The sequence below is a fragment of the Coenobita brevimanus genome, chromosome 104 (assembly GCF_032717465.1).
Source record: "Coenobita brevimanus isolate Jiangsu-jjx chromosome 104, ASM3271746v2, whole genome shotgun sequence".
Lineage (NCBI taxonomy): Eukaryota > Metazoa > Arthropoda > Malacostraca > Decapoda > Coenobitidae > Coenobita > Coenobita brevimanus.
The window spans coordinates 48,880,757-48,894,005 of record NC_137057.1 but is presented as its reverse complement, the minus strand read 5'-3'; the positions used below and the strand labels follow the sequence as shown (position 1 = coordinate 48,894,005).

The following is a 13,249-nucleotide window of genomic DNA, read 5'->3' as shown; positions in this document are numbered from 1 at the left end:
CTCTTTTTACCTTAACTTGGTCCTTATGTAGCTCATTTCACAGAGCTCAGTGGTAGAAAAAATTAGTACTACAGCCCTACATTATATCCATGGCACTTCTTGACTGGCATCATATTCTACTATAAGTGTATTGTTACAAGTTAACATTTAGGACTGAGAGAGAACAATTTTAGTCCAAGTTAGAATAAAAAGAGTACAGTACAGTAAAGTTTGTTCAGTATCACTGCTGGGTGGTTGAATTTGACTGCTGGTACTTTTGGTTGCTTTTTGTATGTACAGTATTGTCAGTTTTGTTTTTATCTGAGGGAACTGTGTCACCTGTACAACTTGAATACTAAGTCATGGTTGCATGAAATCAGTGAGCCTTGGTTACAAGGTAGGAATAATTCTCCATGGTAATGTGTATAATATTCAGACTGAAGTACTGACTTGCTTAGTAACCAAGGAGACTCATTCTTCATAACTGAAGCTTATTAAATTTTATATGACCTGAACTTTGCAGTAGTGGAAATTGCCCAGTTGCATCAGGATAAAGCAAACTGACCATATTAACCATGTCTGTCCTTAGCATTCCATTTTCTTCATTGAGCTAATAAGAGATTGGATGTTACTGTTTTCTCTTTACTTGTACTATCATCATAAGGAATGAGTTAGAACCAGTCTGTTTTAACTTCTTGAATCTGATGATGTCTTTTAAATTTTATTCTTGCTGCCATCAGGCTTTTTATTCCATGTTGCACAGACCATTTGTAGTGAAAGGGTCAGTGAAGGCAATATGTGACTCCTCTGATTCAAAGAGACTTCTCAAAGCTGAGTAAAATATCTTGATATTGGTAGAAGTATTGTACAAAAAACATTATCCTGGTGAAGTGGTTAACTTACTCTAGCCCAGCTCTGTAACTGAACTTGGTGCTGGAGAGGGACACCCTCATGTGGTGGCACTGATATAACAGGACAGTTACATCTCCCAAATGTCCTTGTCTCCCTTCATATCCCTTGAAAGGGTGATGGTAGACTATCAAATAAGGGCAGCTTCAGCCTGTAGTCCACCAGATTCAAGTTCAAATGAGGCAACAACGAATGTACCCTTACCCATTATAGCCTAAATTAAGCCAACCTTTTATACTCTTTGTCTACAGAATAAGGATGGAGGAGGTAGCAAAGTATGTGGTGAGTCTGAAGGAAACCGTCAATGGCTTGTGTGAGGGCAAGCCAGCATGGGAGATTGTACTAAGGACAGCTGCCACAACAGTACTTCTTGTGTGGACCAAGAACTTCTTATTCCAGGATGAGAGTTAGTATGGTTTTTGTTTTTATTCTTGGATGATAATAATAGCAGGAGTAGTAGTAGTTGCAGTCATAGGGTCACAGGGAAGAGTTTGAGGGACATTGATATAGCTGGGCTGCTCCAACTTTCAGTCATATCAATACCACCACATGAAGGTGTCCCTCTCCAGTGACTCCCAAGTAAAAATAAGAGACAGATCAGGCATTTGGTGTCACAAAGCCTCATCCCATAAATGTAGTAGTAATTGTTTTGAAGGACACTGTGAAGAGTGGGGAAAGAAGTGAAGGGTGGAGTCATCACCATATTCACTCAAACCTCAAAGAGACTAAATGGGGAATCAACTTGTCCCTTACTTGAAAATGTCCTTTGTTTTACCACATATAAAGACAATATTATGAAGTGCAATAATTGTTTCCCTTATTTATTTATATGATTATGAATAATATTTTACTGATACTGTATAGAGAAACATATTAATGTGTATAACCTAGATATTATGTATCATTTTTGAATGGTCTTTTTCATTTGTCATGTAGAATATGGAGTCCCTTAAATCCGAAATCCCTTAAATGGAGGTCCCTGAAATCGAGATTTGAGTGTAAGTGGTTCAGACTATGGGTGATTTGTTTTCACATGATTGAACTGAGTCACTCCACCTTGAATGCTAAGTTGTGGTTGCTTAAAATTTGACAAGCCTTAGTTATGAGGTAGGAATGAGTCTCCTTGGTTACTAATCAAAACAGCCCTCTGTTCTGACTGAATTAAAAGGGGTAGGGCTCTTCATCAGATTCAGAAGGTCACTGATGAACATGGGCATCTTTTCTCCTTTGATTTATGTCCCTATGTAACTCAAGGCATTATGCACTCAGTCTTCCTTCCCCATGTGGTTATAAGAAGCTGGTGTAGAACAGTGAGATAATGATGATGATGGTGATGATGATGATGATGTCGATGATGATGATGATCCTCTTATGAGTTATATATTCAGGTTTTCCATCTAACATACTCTACACTTTCAGAGACATGTAATAACTTAGCTAACAATATACAAATGATGATGATGATGATGATGATGATGAGCTTACACGATATTCAGTTTTTCACCTTTGGATCCTCTCCATTTAGATATGTCCAGTAAATTAATTAATGGTAGGCAGATATTTATTTTTGTGAGGTAGTAGGTTGATTATACATGAACACAGGATTCCAGGGGCTTGAATGGTGAGTGAATGGAAGTGTGGCTCACTTAATTAGTCAGACTTCTGTTAGTTCTCCGTCTGTCAGGCTTTGTTGCTCGCTGAACCTTACTTCCCATCCACAGGTGGGAAAAGAGGTCTCTATAAGAGGTCTGTATAATAATGAGAAATGATGATGATGATGATAATACCAGTGCCTTTGTCCCACAGCACTCTTTGAACGAGGGAAGAAGACTGTGTTCAGACTGGCACGGAAGATTCCACAGATCAGAAACAAAATTGAAGAGGAAATCAGCAAGGTATGTGACTTTGAGAGATGCATTCCTGTGGGCTTAGAAGACTCCCCAGCACATCTTCCTCATTGCTTTCTTTTCCACATAGCCTCTTAAAATTCTCTCATACAGTAAGTTGTTATTATTAAGACTGACGCATGCTGGTATGGACTGTGAAAAACTGACTTTGAAAATGTGTGTTCAGTAAACCCTCACTTTATTGAACTGCATTAACCCAACCTTTGGCTATATTAATCTCTGTTAGCCTACTAAATAACCTTTAGATATATCTTACAAAAGGTCAGTTAGTGAAGGTGATGTCACTGCCAGACTAAACAGAAAGCATATAAATTTTTTTTTTTTTTTTTTTAGTATTGAAAAAATATTATTTATCCATACTGTATCAAGGTAGACAGTATAAACTCGCTCAAAATTAAAATAAGCATGAAAAGAGGGATGGAGTGGAGAGGTACATGAGAGGGGGGTGTGAGCTGGGAGCGGGGCAGTGAAATGGCAGGGGACAAGGCAACATGGAGGCGATTTGTTTGTGGCCGCCCCTAATGGGATTAAGGCACTGGAAATAGATAGATAGATGAAAACATACAATTCTTTCAGGTATGTACTACACGGGACTTAATATAACATGAACCTATGGTGATCATAGTCCCCCTGACCAACATTAACTATATTGAACTGTCACTTATATCATCAGCCTTTCCTCCCCCCATTCAGATTCACGCATGAGAGGTTCACTGTATGCAGGATAGTGTTTTTCCTTATTGTAATCCAGGAAGTGGAGGGATAGGGTAGAGAGGTATATGAATGCAGGTTTTGTGAGATGGAGAACGAGCAGCCTGATGATAGAGGACAGGGTGATATGGAGGTGATTTCCATGTGGTCACCTGTTCTAAGAGTAAGGTGTCTGGTGATAAAATAGAGCTAAATAAATAGGTAGGTAGATAGTTTTTGTCTAAGTGTAACCCAGATATATAAATAGACAGATAAATAAATAGACAAACATAGTTTTGCCTGATTGTAACCTAGACATTGATCCTTTCACTGATTTTGTTCCTGACAGCTCAAGAAAACCACTATTTATAGCTTGAAAGCATACCAAAAACACTTGTTATTCACCCCCATTACAGGTGTCAACATCAATTACCGAGGACCTAAACAAAGCCATCGACAATGCCCCCTACCTTGTACGACTTCCAGAAAAAGGATGGAGCCCAGAGCACATACTGGAGGAGGCAAAAAAATATTCTGAATTTGGTTAGTTACTCAGGTTGGATTAGTTTTGGTTAAGTTAGATTATATTAGAATAAGATTAGGTTAGGCTGGGTTAGGTTAGGTCAGTTTTGGTTTAGCTAGGTTTGATTTGGTTAGGTTAGATTAAGTTTGGTTTGGTGTCAGCACTGATTATCGATGACCTAAACAAAGCCATCAAAGACACTCCATACGTCTGTGCAGCTCCTGGACAAAGAATGGAGCCAGAACACGTGCTGGAGGAGGCAGAGAAAGCTCATAATTTTGTGGGTTGGATTGAGTTGGGTGGAAGTGTCTTGTTGTGACTTGGTGTGATATTATTTAGTTTTGAGATTAGATTAGGTTACATTTGGGTTGGGTGGATTAGAGTGGACTTGGTTAAGTTAGGTAAGATTAGACTGAATGAGAGTAAATTATCATAGGTTATGTTGGGGTAGGGTTGATTTGGCTTAGTTGGGTTCATTTTTTTTTTTTTTTTTTAAGTAGGTTTGGCCAGTATGGGTGAGATTCATTAGGCTAAAGTCGATGTGGTTTGGTTTGGCTTGGCTTACTTGGATTGGGATATAGATTGGTGTGGTTGGGTTTGACAAGGCTAAATTTGGTTAGTTTAGATCAGGTTGGGTAGGAATTGACTATCCATAGTAGTGATGTGGAGATGAGTTTCAGAGGCTTGATGGTTGAGTATGTTGTTGCTTAATCTTGGTCTGTCTCTCTGGCTGAGCAGAACGGGTTTGGTAGGTTCAGTTAGGATATAATAGGCTAAAGTAGGTTAGGTTAGGTCAGAGCAGGTTAAATTAGGGTAGTTCAGACTAGATTTGGCTAGATTAGGTTAGGAGAGGTAGGGCAAGACAAGTTAGTGTAGTTTAGATTAGGTCAAGTAAGATTACATTGAGAGATTAGATGATGTTACTAGCTGCCTCTAATTCTCTCTAACTTTTTCCTTTATCAACAGGTTCATTTGACTGGGCAAGTGGCTGTGCATCAGGAACAGTGTACAATGGAAATAAAGCACTGACAGACATTATGACCCGTGTATATGGTAAGCTGGTGTGGTTTAGTGTGGGATTTGTGGTGTGGTGTGTGAAGTGGTGTTGATGTGATATGGTGGGGGGTTTGAGGTGTGGTATGGTATGCAGTGTGATGTGTGGAGTGGTGTGTGGTATGGTAGATGATTACCATGGTCCCTGGGAGGTACTATCATGGGAGTGGTGTGGGGATGGGGTAAGTTGTCCAGTTGAAAATTGTGGAAAATGGTAACTGATCTTCATATGTAGCAGTGGCACTTCAGTAGACAATCTTCTTGTATTTAACTGTGTACAGTACTTAATTGTAAAAAAGAATGATTTGATAAATGAACCTGTGTTTGTGTGGCTGTGCTAAGGCAATGTCTCTGTTTCATTTGCTTGGAAGTTGTAGAGTGTGACCTCAGGGATAAAAGACTGAACAGAGAGGCTGCTAGAGATCAGTCTGGAGCACCCCCATAAGGTGACCAAGTCTAACATATGCAAGCATGATGAAGCATTTACGAATAGTGAATCAGCAACTGTACTGAATCATTTCTCCTTTCCCCAGGTCTGTCAGCGTGGACCAACCCACTACACCCAGATGTGTTCCCTGGTGTGCGCAAGATGGAGGCTGAGGTGGTGCGCATGTGCTGCACACTCTTCAATGGTGATAGTAACTCATGTGGATGTGTGAGTTAACATTTATGATTGTTGTTGTGGCCCCAGGTTTATCTGGATATCAACCCAGTGGACTGCAGGGTAATCTTCCTTTTCCCTTTAGTTCACCATCCTTCTTTCAGGGGATAGGGAGGGAGCTGAAGGCCATTTATATAAGCAGGCCGTTCGGTTATATCAGTGCCATCGAATGAAGGTGTTTCTCTCCAGCACTGTATGTTAGAGTTAAATTGTGCTTTTAGATAGTTCATGGTATATTCCATTCACACTACTGTATCTTGGCCTAAAATTACTATCTTTCCATCATGAATGCTGAGTTGTAACAATAAATTAACAAAAAAAAAAATTATGTTCTGCATCCATTCCAAGCATATCTTCATGACAGGCCTCATATTCTAATGTTCATCTCTTGCCACACCGCTGCATTCAAGGAGAGATGGCAGTTTTAGGCCAGGCTAAAGTAAAATAAGTGCCATGAGAGTGAAATGTGGCTACAGGTTTGGTAACCAGCCTCATAATCATCACTCAGACAAGAAACTCAACAACAAATAAATACAGTCCAAATCCAAGCCAAGACTCCCATGGTATATAAATCCTCTTACACATCTTAGATTTCTTTCTCCCAACAATGTTCAGCAACTGTTGGGAAATAGTTTACCTGTTTTAGCACTTGGAGTTTAATTTACAGTCCATAGGACACATCAGCTGTACTTTGGTCAAGCCCAATACAGAGATCATTTAAAAGGAGGTACAGTGTCATTATTTTCCAATGACTGATATACCCAAGGAGGATGGGAAAGCTGGAGAAAGGGAGAGCTGGAGCATTTGTTTCACCAGTCCTCAGGACTAGCATCTTTGCAGACCTTTTTCATAGTGTCAGCAACATGGAGAGAAAGCCAGTATACTCTCCCAAAGATTTTCTCCATCTGTCCACTGCACTACACAACATGCACTTCACACATCACATCTAATCCTGCTTCGATGCAGGAGTTGGCACCAACAAGGGCATGCAGCTGGAAAACTTTTGCCCCACTACCTACTGGCAATCATAAATGGGAGGTATGGGGCAGGCTTCGTCAGCAGGGCTTTGGGCTGGGGTGGGACTGGGACTGTCCCTGTTCCTTCCATCTTGGCTTGGGGCTGTTTAGGTGGGACTTGTGGTCTGTCGCCTTCTTTTGTTTATTCTAACTATTGAATAGAGAGGCTGCTAGGGATTAGGCAACATGGATACTGCCGTAGGTGACCAAGGCAGATGCATGCCAGCATGTTGAAGCATTTATAAATAAAACATATGAAATGATTGATTATTTGATGCTATGGATGACAATAACGATGATGATAATGATGATGACGGTTTTACAGATGACGACGGGAGGCACAGAGAGCATCATAATGGCGTGTAAGGCATACCGAGACTATGCCATCAATGTGAAGGGCATCAAGTCTCCAGAAATACTGGTGCCTGTGTCTGCCCATGCTGCATTTGACAAGGGTGTGTATGTTAGCTTAGGTTAAATTATGGGTGATGAAAGTTTGGATATGGTTTGATTAGGTTAGTTAGGAGAAACTATACAGTTGGTGTGGTTGTTGTATAGCTCCAGGTTCATTTGGATGTGAACCCAGTGGAATGCAGGCTGAGGTTGCTCTTTTCCTGGAGGCCACCAGCCCCCTTGCAGGGTATACAGTAGGGAGGGGGTTGAGGGACATTTATATTACCAGACAGTCATTACATCAGAGCCACCACACGAATGTATCGCTTTTCTAGCAGCAACATTACAGATAGTTCTGTCACCTAAACTAGGCCTGTATTTTCATCCTTTTGCAGCAAGCTTTAGGTAGGTCAGTGGATGAAAATAGAATGCTATGGTTTTGCATATTTTCCATATACAGTAACTTGTATGAGACAATACTCTTTTCACTCAGACTTGACCCAGATCTTTGACTTTTGCACCTTATTTCACATAACTCAGTGATAGAAAAAGACAAAACTATGGTTTTATGTTGTTTGATATAGCACTTCTTCATGATTAGTACCATATTCTAGTGTTGATCTATCATTACAACTCAGCATTCAGGATGGTGAGATGGTAATTTTAGGCCAAGTTAGACCATATAACCAAACCATGGCAGCTGGTGGTTTAGTGGATGATTAAGGCACTCCAACCAGATTGAGTCGGTGTTGGTTTATATCCAAGGGGTGGTTGGGGTTTATTGCTCATGTAATGCCACTCAGGGATGAGTGAGACTGGTCACTCTCATCTTAAATGTCAGGACGAATCTGCCTAGCCCCAGGCTCCTATTCTTCGCATGGGGCAGTGCTGGATTGGGTGATGTATGTATGTATGTGTGTAAAGCAAGAAGAATATAGTATCATATTTTAGAATCAGTCTGATGTTACAACTCAGCATTCAAGATGGAGAGATGGCAGTGTTAGGCCAGGTTAGAGTAAAAAGAGTATAAAATGTACTATAGCACATTTTATCACCCAGGGGCTCAGCTGTTGTCAATGCGCATCCGTCATGTACCATTGGACCCCAAGACCATGAAGGTAGATCTAAAGGCCATGAGGAGAATGATCACACGCAACACTTGTATGGTTCGTATGGAATTGTTTTGTTTAATAAAGACATTGTTTAAGTTGCATTAGGATATTTTTATAGTTTTTATTTTTTTGTATTTTTGAGCATTCAGTGAAGGATACCACTTGCTCTTTTTCGATAACTTATTTCCATTTCTCTCATTTTGAACCCAAGTGCAAGAGTTGAGCCAGACCTAACCTAAATAAACCTAACATAACCTAATACATTAAACATATCCCAGTCCATCAAAACTTAATAGAAACAAACCAGACTTAAAATCTGACATGCAAAACATATCCCAGTCCATCAAAACTTAATAGAAACAAACCAGACTTAAAATCTGACACGCGAAACATATCCCAGTCCATCTATACCGGCCACAAACTTAATATAACCCAAGACACTGAACATATCCCAATCTATCCAGACCTAACTTAACCTGATACATGGACCATATCCCATTCCATACAAATCTTACTTATAAAAACCTAACTTGACCTAACACACCAAGCCTGTCCCAATCCATCTAAACCTAACCAAAAAAATAATAATAATAATAAATATTAAATAAATAAATAACTAAAAATAACCTCATAAGCCAAACTTATCCCAGTCTCTCTAAATACTGTATAACCTAACCAGATCTCTCTTAAATCTAATACAGCTGGGAGTATCAGCGCCACAGTTTCCACACGGCGTAATAGACCCAATAGAGGAGGTGTCGAAGCTCGGACAAGAGTACAACATTCCGGTGCACGTTGACGCGTGTCTTGGCGGGTTCCTCATTCCCTTCATGGATAAGGCTGGATTCCCACTGCCACTCTTTGATTTTAGGCTGCCAGGGGTCACTAGCATCTCTGCCGACACTCATAAGGTGGGTGATGAAGAGAGAGAGAGAGAGATATTGTGATTTAGTCATGGTGAAAGAGGGGGTCATTTTGTTGTCATGTTGAGAGAGAAAGAGTGTCAGTATGTCGTACTGAGCTTTATTTGTGTACATTGTTATGCTCTGTATGTTGATAAAAGCATATTTACTTACAGTAGCTGGGATTAGAATGAAAAAAGTACATTTGAGCTGGGTAATATGATATGAGTAGCAGCATAACACTGAAGGCATAGGTATTGCAGTATGAGTAGCTGCATAACAGTGAAGTTATACATATAACTGTGAGGATGTAGGAGGAGTGGCATAAGCGTGAGGCCATAAATATTACAGTAAGATACAATAAGAGTTAGCTGCATAACAATGAGGGCGTAGTGAAGTTTTTTGAGAGTCGTATTTTGTGTTGCAGTACGGCTATGCACCAAAGGGTTCATCGGTGGTGATGTACAGAGACATGTCCTGGCGTCACCATCAATTCTTCGTCACCCCAGACTGGCCCGGCGGCATCTACGCTACGGCAACCATCGGTGGATCTCGCTCAGGAGGTACCGTGTCTCACCCCTCAGTGAAGGCTTCCTAGCACCTCCTGTATAGTGATCTATTCTGCATATTGTATTTATCTATGTACCAACATCCTCATTGTGATTTATTTTGCATTACTTATCTCTCTATCTGTCATCCAGTCCTTTATGACTCTCCAGGGGCATCAGCCTCTCGTTACAGTGACATCTTTTTCATATTACCCTTGTTACTACCAGATGATTTTATTCAAGGTGCATGGAGGGAAGAGGGAGGGAGCCCAAGGATGGGTTGGAGGGATGTGGTGAAGAGGTGTATGAAGGAAAAAGATGTGAGCTGGAAAGAGGGCAGCCAGATAAAGGACAAGGTGACATGGATGTGATTTGTTAGTGATCGTCCCTGGCAGTAGGTAGATACGCAGGTGTACTGTAATGCCATGAAAACGTAAAATGAGTATATGGTATGTGTTTACAGGTATTGTTGCTGCATGCTGGGCTGCGTTGGTGTACCATGGGCTTGAAGGCTACATTGAACACACCCGCAACATTATTACCACCACCACGAAGATTGCTGATGCGTGAGTCTTGTTTTTGTTCCCTCATGTTGTTGCTATGACCCCAGCCTCATCAGTATGTTGCTTGTTGTTGTTGCTTAACCCCATTCTGTCTGGCTGAGCACATCTACCTGCCGCAGACATTAATCCCAGCCACACTTGATCTTCCAGGTGCCGTAAGATCCCTGGAATATTTGTGTATGGAAATCCTGAGGTGTCGGTTGTGGCGCTGGGCTCGGAGAAATTCAACATCTACCTTTTGTCTGACCGCATGACCAAATGCGGATGGAACCTCAACGCTTTGCAGTTCCCAGCTAGGTGAGTTTTTTTATTTATTCATTTATTTATTATTATTCATTTTTATTTTTAGTGGATAGAATACCCAGTTAGAGGGAGGAAGAGATGTGTTAAGAAAGAAGAGGTGGAGGAAGAAGGGAGTTGGAGAGCAAGTATGGGAGGATGGGGTGTTTAGAGAGAGGAGGGGGAAAAGAAATGGGATGAGGGATAAAGAGAGGAAGGGAGCGATATGTTGACAGAGAAAGGTTGGGAGGAAGGTAATGTGAAGAAAGGAAGGGCTGAGAAAGGTAGGAGGGAAGTTTAATGAGAAAGGGTGATAAGGAGAGAGAGAGAGAGAAAGAGAAAGAAAGGGTGTGTTGAGAGAGGGAAAGGAAGGAGGAAGACTGTATAGAGGGAGGAAAGGAATGACATTTGAAAACAGAGGGAGATAAGAAGAGTGAAACAGGAAGGCAGTGTATATAAAAAAAACAAACACTGTGAAGCACATAAAGGGGTTTGGGAAGCAGAAATTTATGCAGGATAGATACTGGTAACACTAAACCACTCCTGCAATACACAAAGGGCTTTATAATGTATGGGCCACCCTGTATTTCATCATCAACATCATCATCCAAATTTCTTTTCCCACCCTAGTGTGGGGTGAAGTAGGTTCCAGAGATCCAGATAAAAAACTTAACAGACTGAGAAACTAACCCAAGTTTGGCCAGTTGCTTGAACCACACACCCATTCACTCACTGTGTAAGCTTTCAGAATCCTGACTCCACCTCACAGACATAAACACCCACACTTATGTGCCTCACACCACCTATTGTATAGAGTCAGTATGACAAACTATCTCATCACTGGGAAAAAAAACAGAGATGCCAAACCCTCATTACACACCTCTGCAGAATTATCCCAACCAGCTTGATTCACTGTCATTTCACCATTACCATTAATATTTTCAGCATCCACATTGCAGTGACAGTTCTACACACACAGCCAGGCGTAGCGGACAGGTTCATCAGTGATGTTAAGGAGATTAGTGAAGATATACTGCAGAACCCACCCAAGGATGTTGGTGGTAGTGTGAGTACCCTTGTGTTATATGCACTCACATATTATAGCACATTGCTCTAACTTAACTGTCACACTTAGTTATTTTTATTGTTGTCTTACTATATATGTTAAAATTGTTGGTTTACTCTTATATTACTTGAATACAGATAATAACTGGTCGGTCATTGGAGATATAAGGTACTAACAATTCAAACATTGAAGGTTTTGAGGAACTCTAGGTGTTTCATTTGAGCTAAGTTTATACCAACTCAGGGATAAGTGAGGCTGGTCACTCTCATCTTAAATGTCGAGACCAACTGCCTAGCCCCGGGCTCCTACGCTCCTCGTGGGGCAATGTAGGATTGGATGATGGATGGATGGAATTATACCAACTGAATAAAAATGTACTTAAGTTGAATTAGTTGTGGTTTTGGTCGCGACACAAGTCTAATCCACAAGAGATCCCTGCAAGTCAGAGGATGACTATAGTCAGACTGGAGAGTTGATTTGGGTCATGACAAAGGAGACTCATTCATACTGACAACCAGGGCTTACAGAATTTCATGCAACCCCAGTTATTGTCCCAGTTCAGTGAGGTGAAAGCAAACCAAAAGTAGAGTTTTATTGAACATAGGAAAGGCCTTTTGCAGTGTAGGAGTTGTTGGGGCCACAACAACATAGTAGTAGGAGTAGTAGTAATAGTAGTAAGTAGTAGTAGCAGCCCTATGTTCATCTGCATGTGAATGCAGTGGACTACTTGCTGAAGGTGCCCCTCTCCTGCAGTCCACCATCCTCCTTTTGGAGGATAAGGAGGGAGTTGAGGAGCATTTATAGCCAGTCAGTTCAACTTCTCAGATATTTTGGGGTTCACCACATGAAGCATCCCATTCAAATGCCACAACAACTCAGCAGTATTCATCACCAATTTTTCTTGCAGGCTGCACTGTATGGGATGGCCCAAAGCATCCCGGACCGATCCCTGGTGGGTGAGATGGCGTGGTGCTACCTTGATGCTGTTTACACCACTGAGCAGGGAAAGAGTGTGCCTGAGAAGAATCACCAGACCAATAGTGCACCCCATTAGTGAACCAAAGCTGTCCTACACTCACCTCTTTCATAGTCTTTTTCTCTTTTTCCTTTCCCTTTCCTTTCTTCCAGCTTTCCCTTCTCCCTTCCTTGCTTCCTTTCTCTCTTTTTTCATTTTTCCTTCTTTCCCTCCACATTTCCTCTTCTGATCTTAATTCTCACCCAAGAGATTTGGTGAAGTATAATCCAGAAACAAGGAAAGAGAAAGCACAACAGTAGGAGAACCAATATCATCATCATCATCATTCACTTCATCTCTGGTACCAGTATGCTGTTCCACCAGACGTCACACGATTGTATTCAGTTAAAAGGAAATCATATGAGCCTTGGAGTAAAATAAAAGTGCCATTTGCCCTCTCATGGTTAAAGCAACTGTAGTATTCTATTCCAACTAATGTCAAATGATTTTATTCAGCTAAAATTGAGTCATAAGGAGCTTGAGAGTGTTATCTGTGTAAACCATATACTGGTGAGAAGGATTCAGAGGTAGGAAGGGGAAAACATGAGTAGGAGAACAATACTCTTTTTAAGTTAACTCCATCTTGAATGCAGGAGTCAAATTTCATATTACTGTACAGCTATCTGACATTAA

General features: G+C 40.9%; 1 protein-coding gene across 1 annotated transcript; it reads left to right on the top strand.

Annotated features, from left to right (window-relative positions):
- Positions 1–1,146: 1,146 nt before the first annotated feature.
- Sply (Sphingosine-1-phosphate lyase) lies at positions 1,147–12,655 on the top strand. The gene is made up of 13 exons (XM_080285206.1): positions 1,147–1,294; positions 2,695–2,783; positions 3,902–4,028; positions 4,975–5,061; positions 5,595–5,716; positions 7,064–7,193; positions 8,191–8,297; positions 8,945–9,154; positions 9,573–9,708; positions 10,157–10,259; positions 10,407–10,553; positions 11,481–11,601; positions 12,509–12,655. The coding sequence occupies exons 1-13, from the start codon at positions 1,147–1,149 to the stop codon at positions 12,653–12,655; spliced, it is 1,674 nt and encodes a 557-aa protein (XP_080141332.1).
- The last annotated feature ends 594 nt before the right edge of the window (positions 12,656–13,249 follow it).

Coding starts and splice junctions, on each gene's coding strand:
- Sply (XM_080285206.1), top strand. CDS start 1,147: ATGGAGGAGGTAGCAAAGTATGTGGTGAGTCTGAAGGAAACCGTCAAT. Junction 5,062..5,594: donor CATTATGACCCGTGTATATG/GTAAGCTGGTGT, acceptor TCCTTTCCCCAG/GTCTGTCAGCGTGGACCAAC. Junction 9,155..9,572: donor TCTCTGCCGACACTCATAAG/GTGGGTGATGAA, acceptor TTTGTGTTGCAG/TACGGCTATGCACCAAAGGG.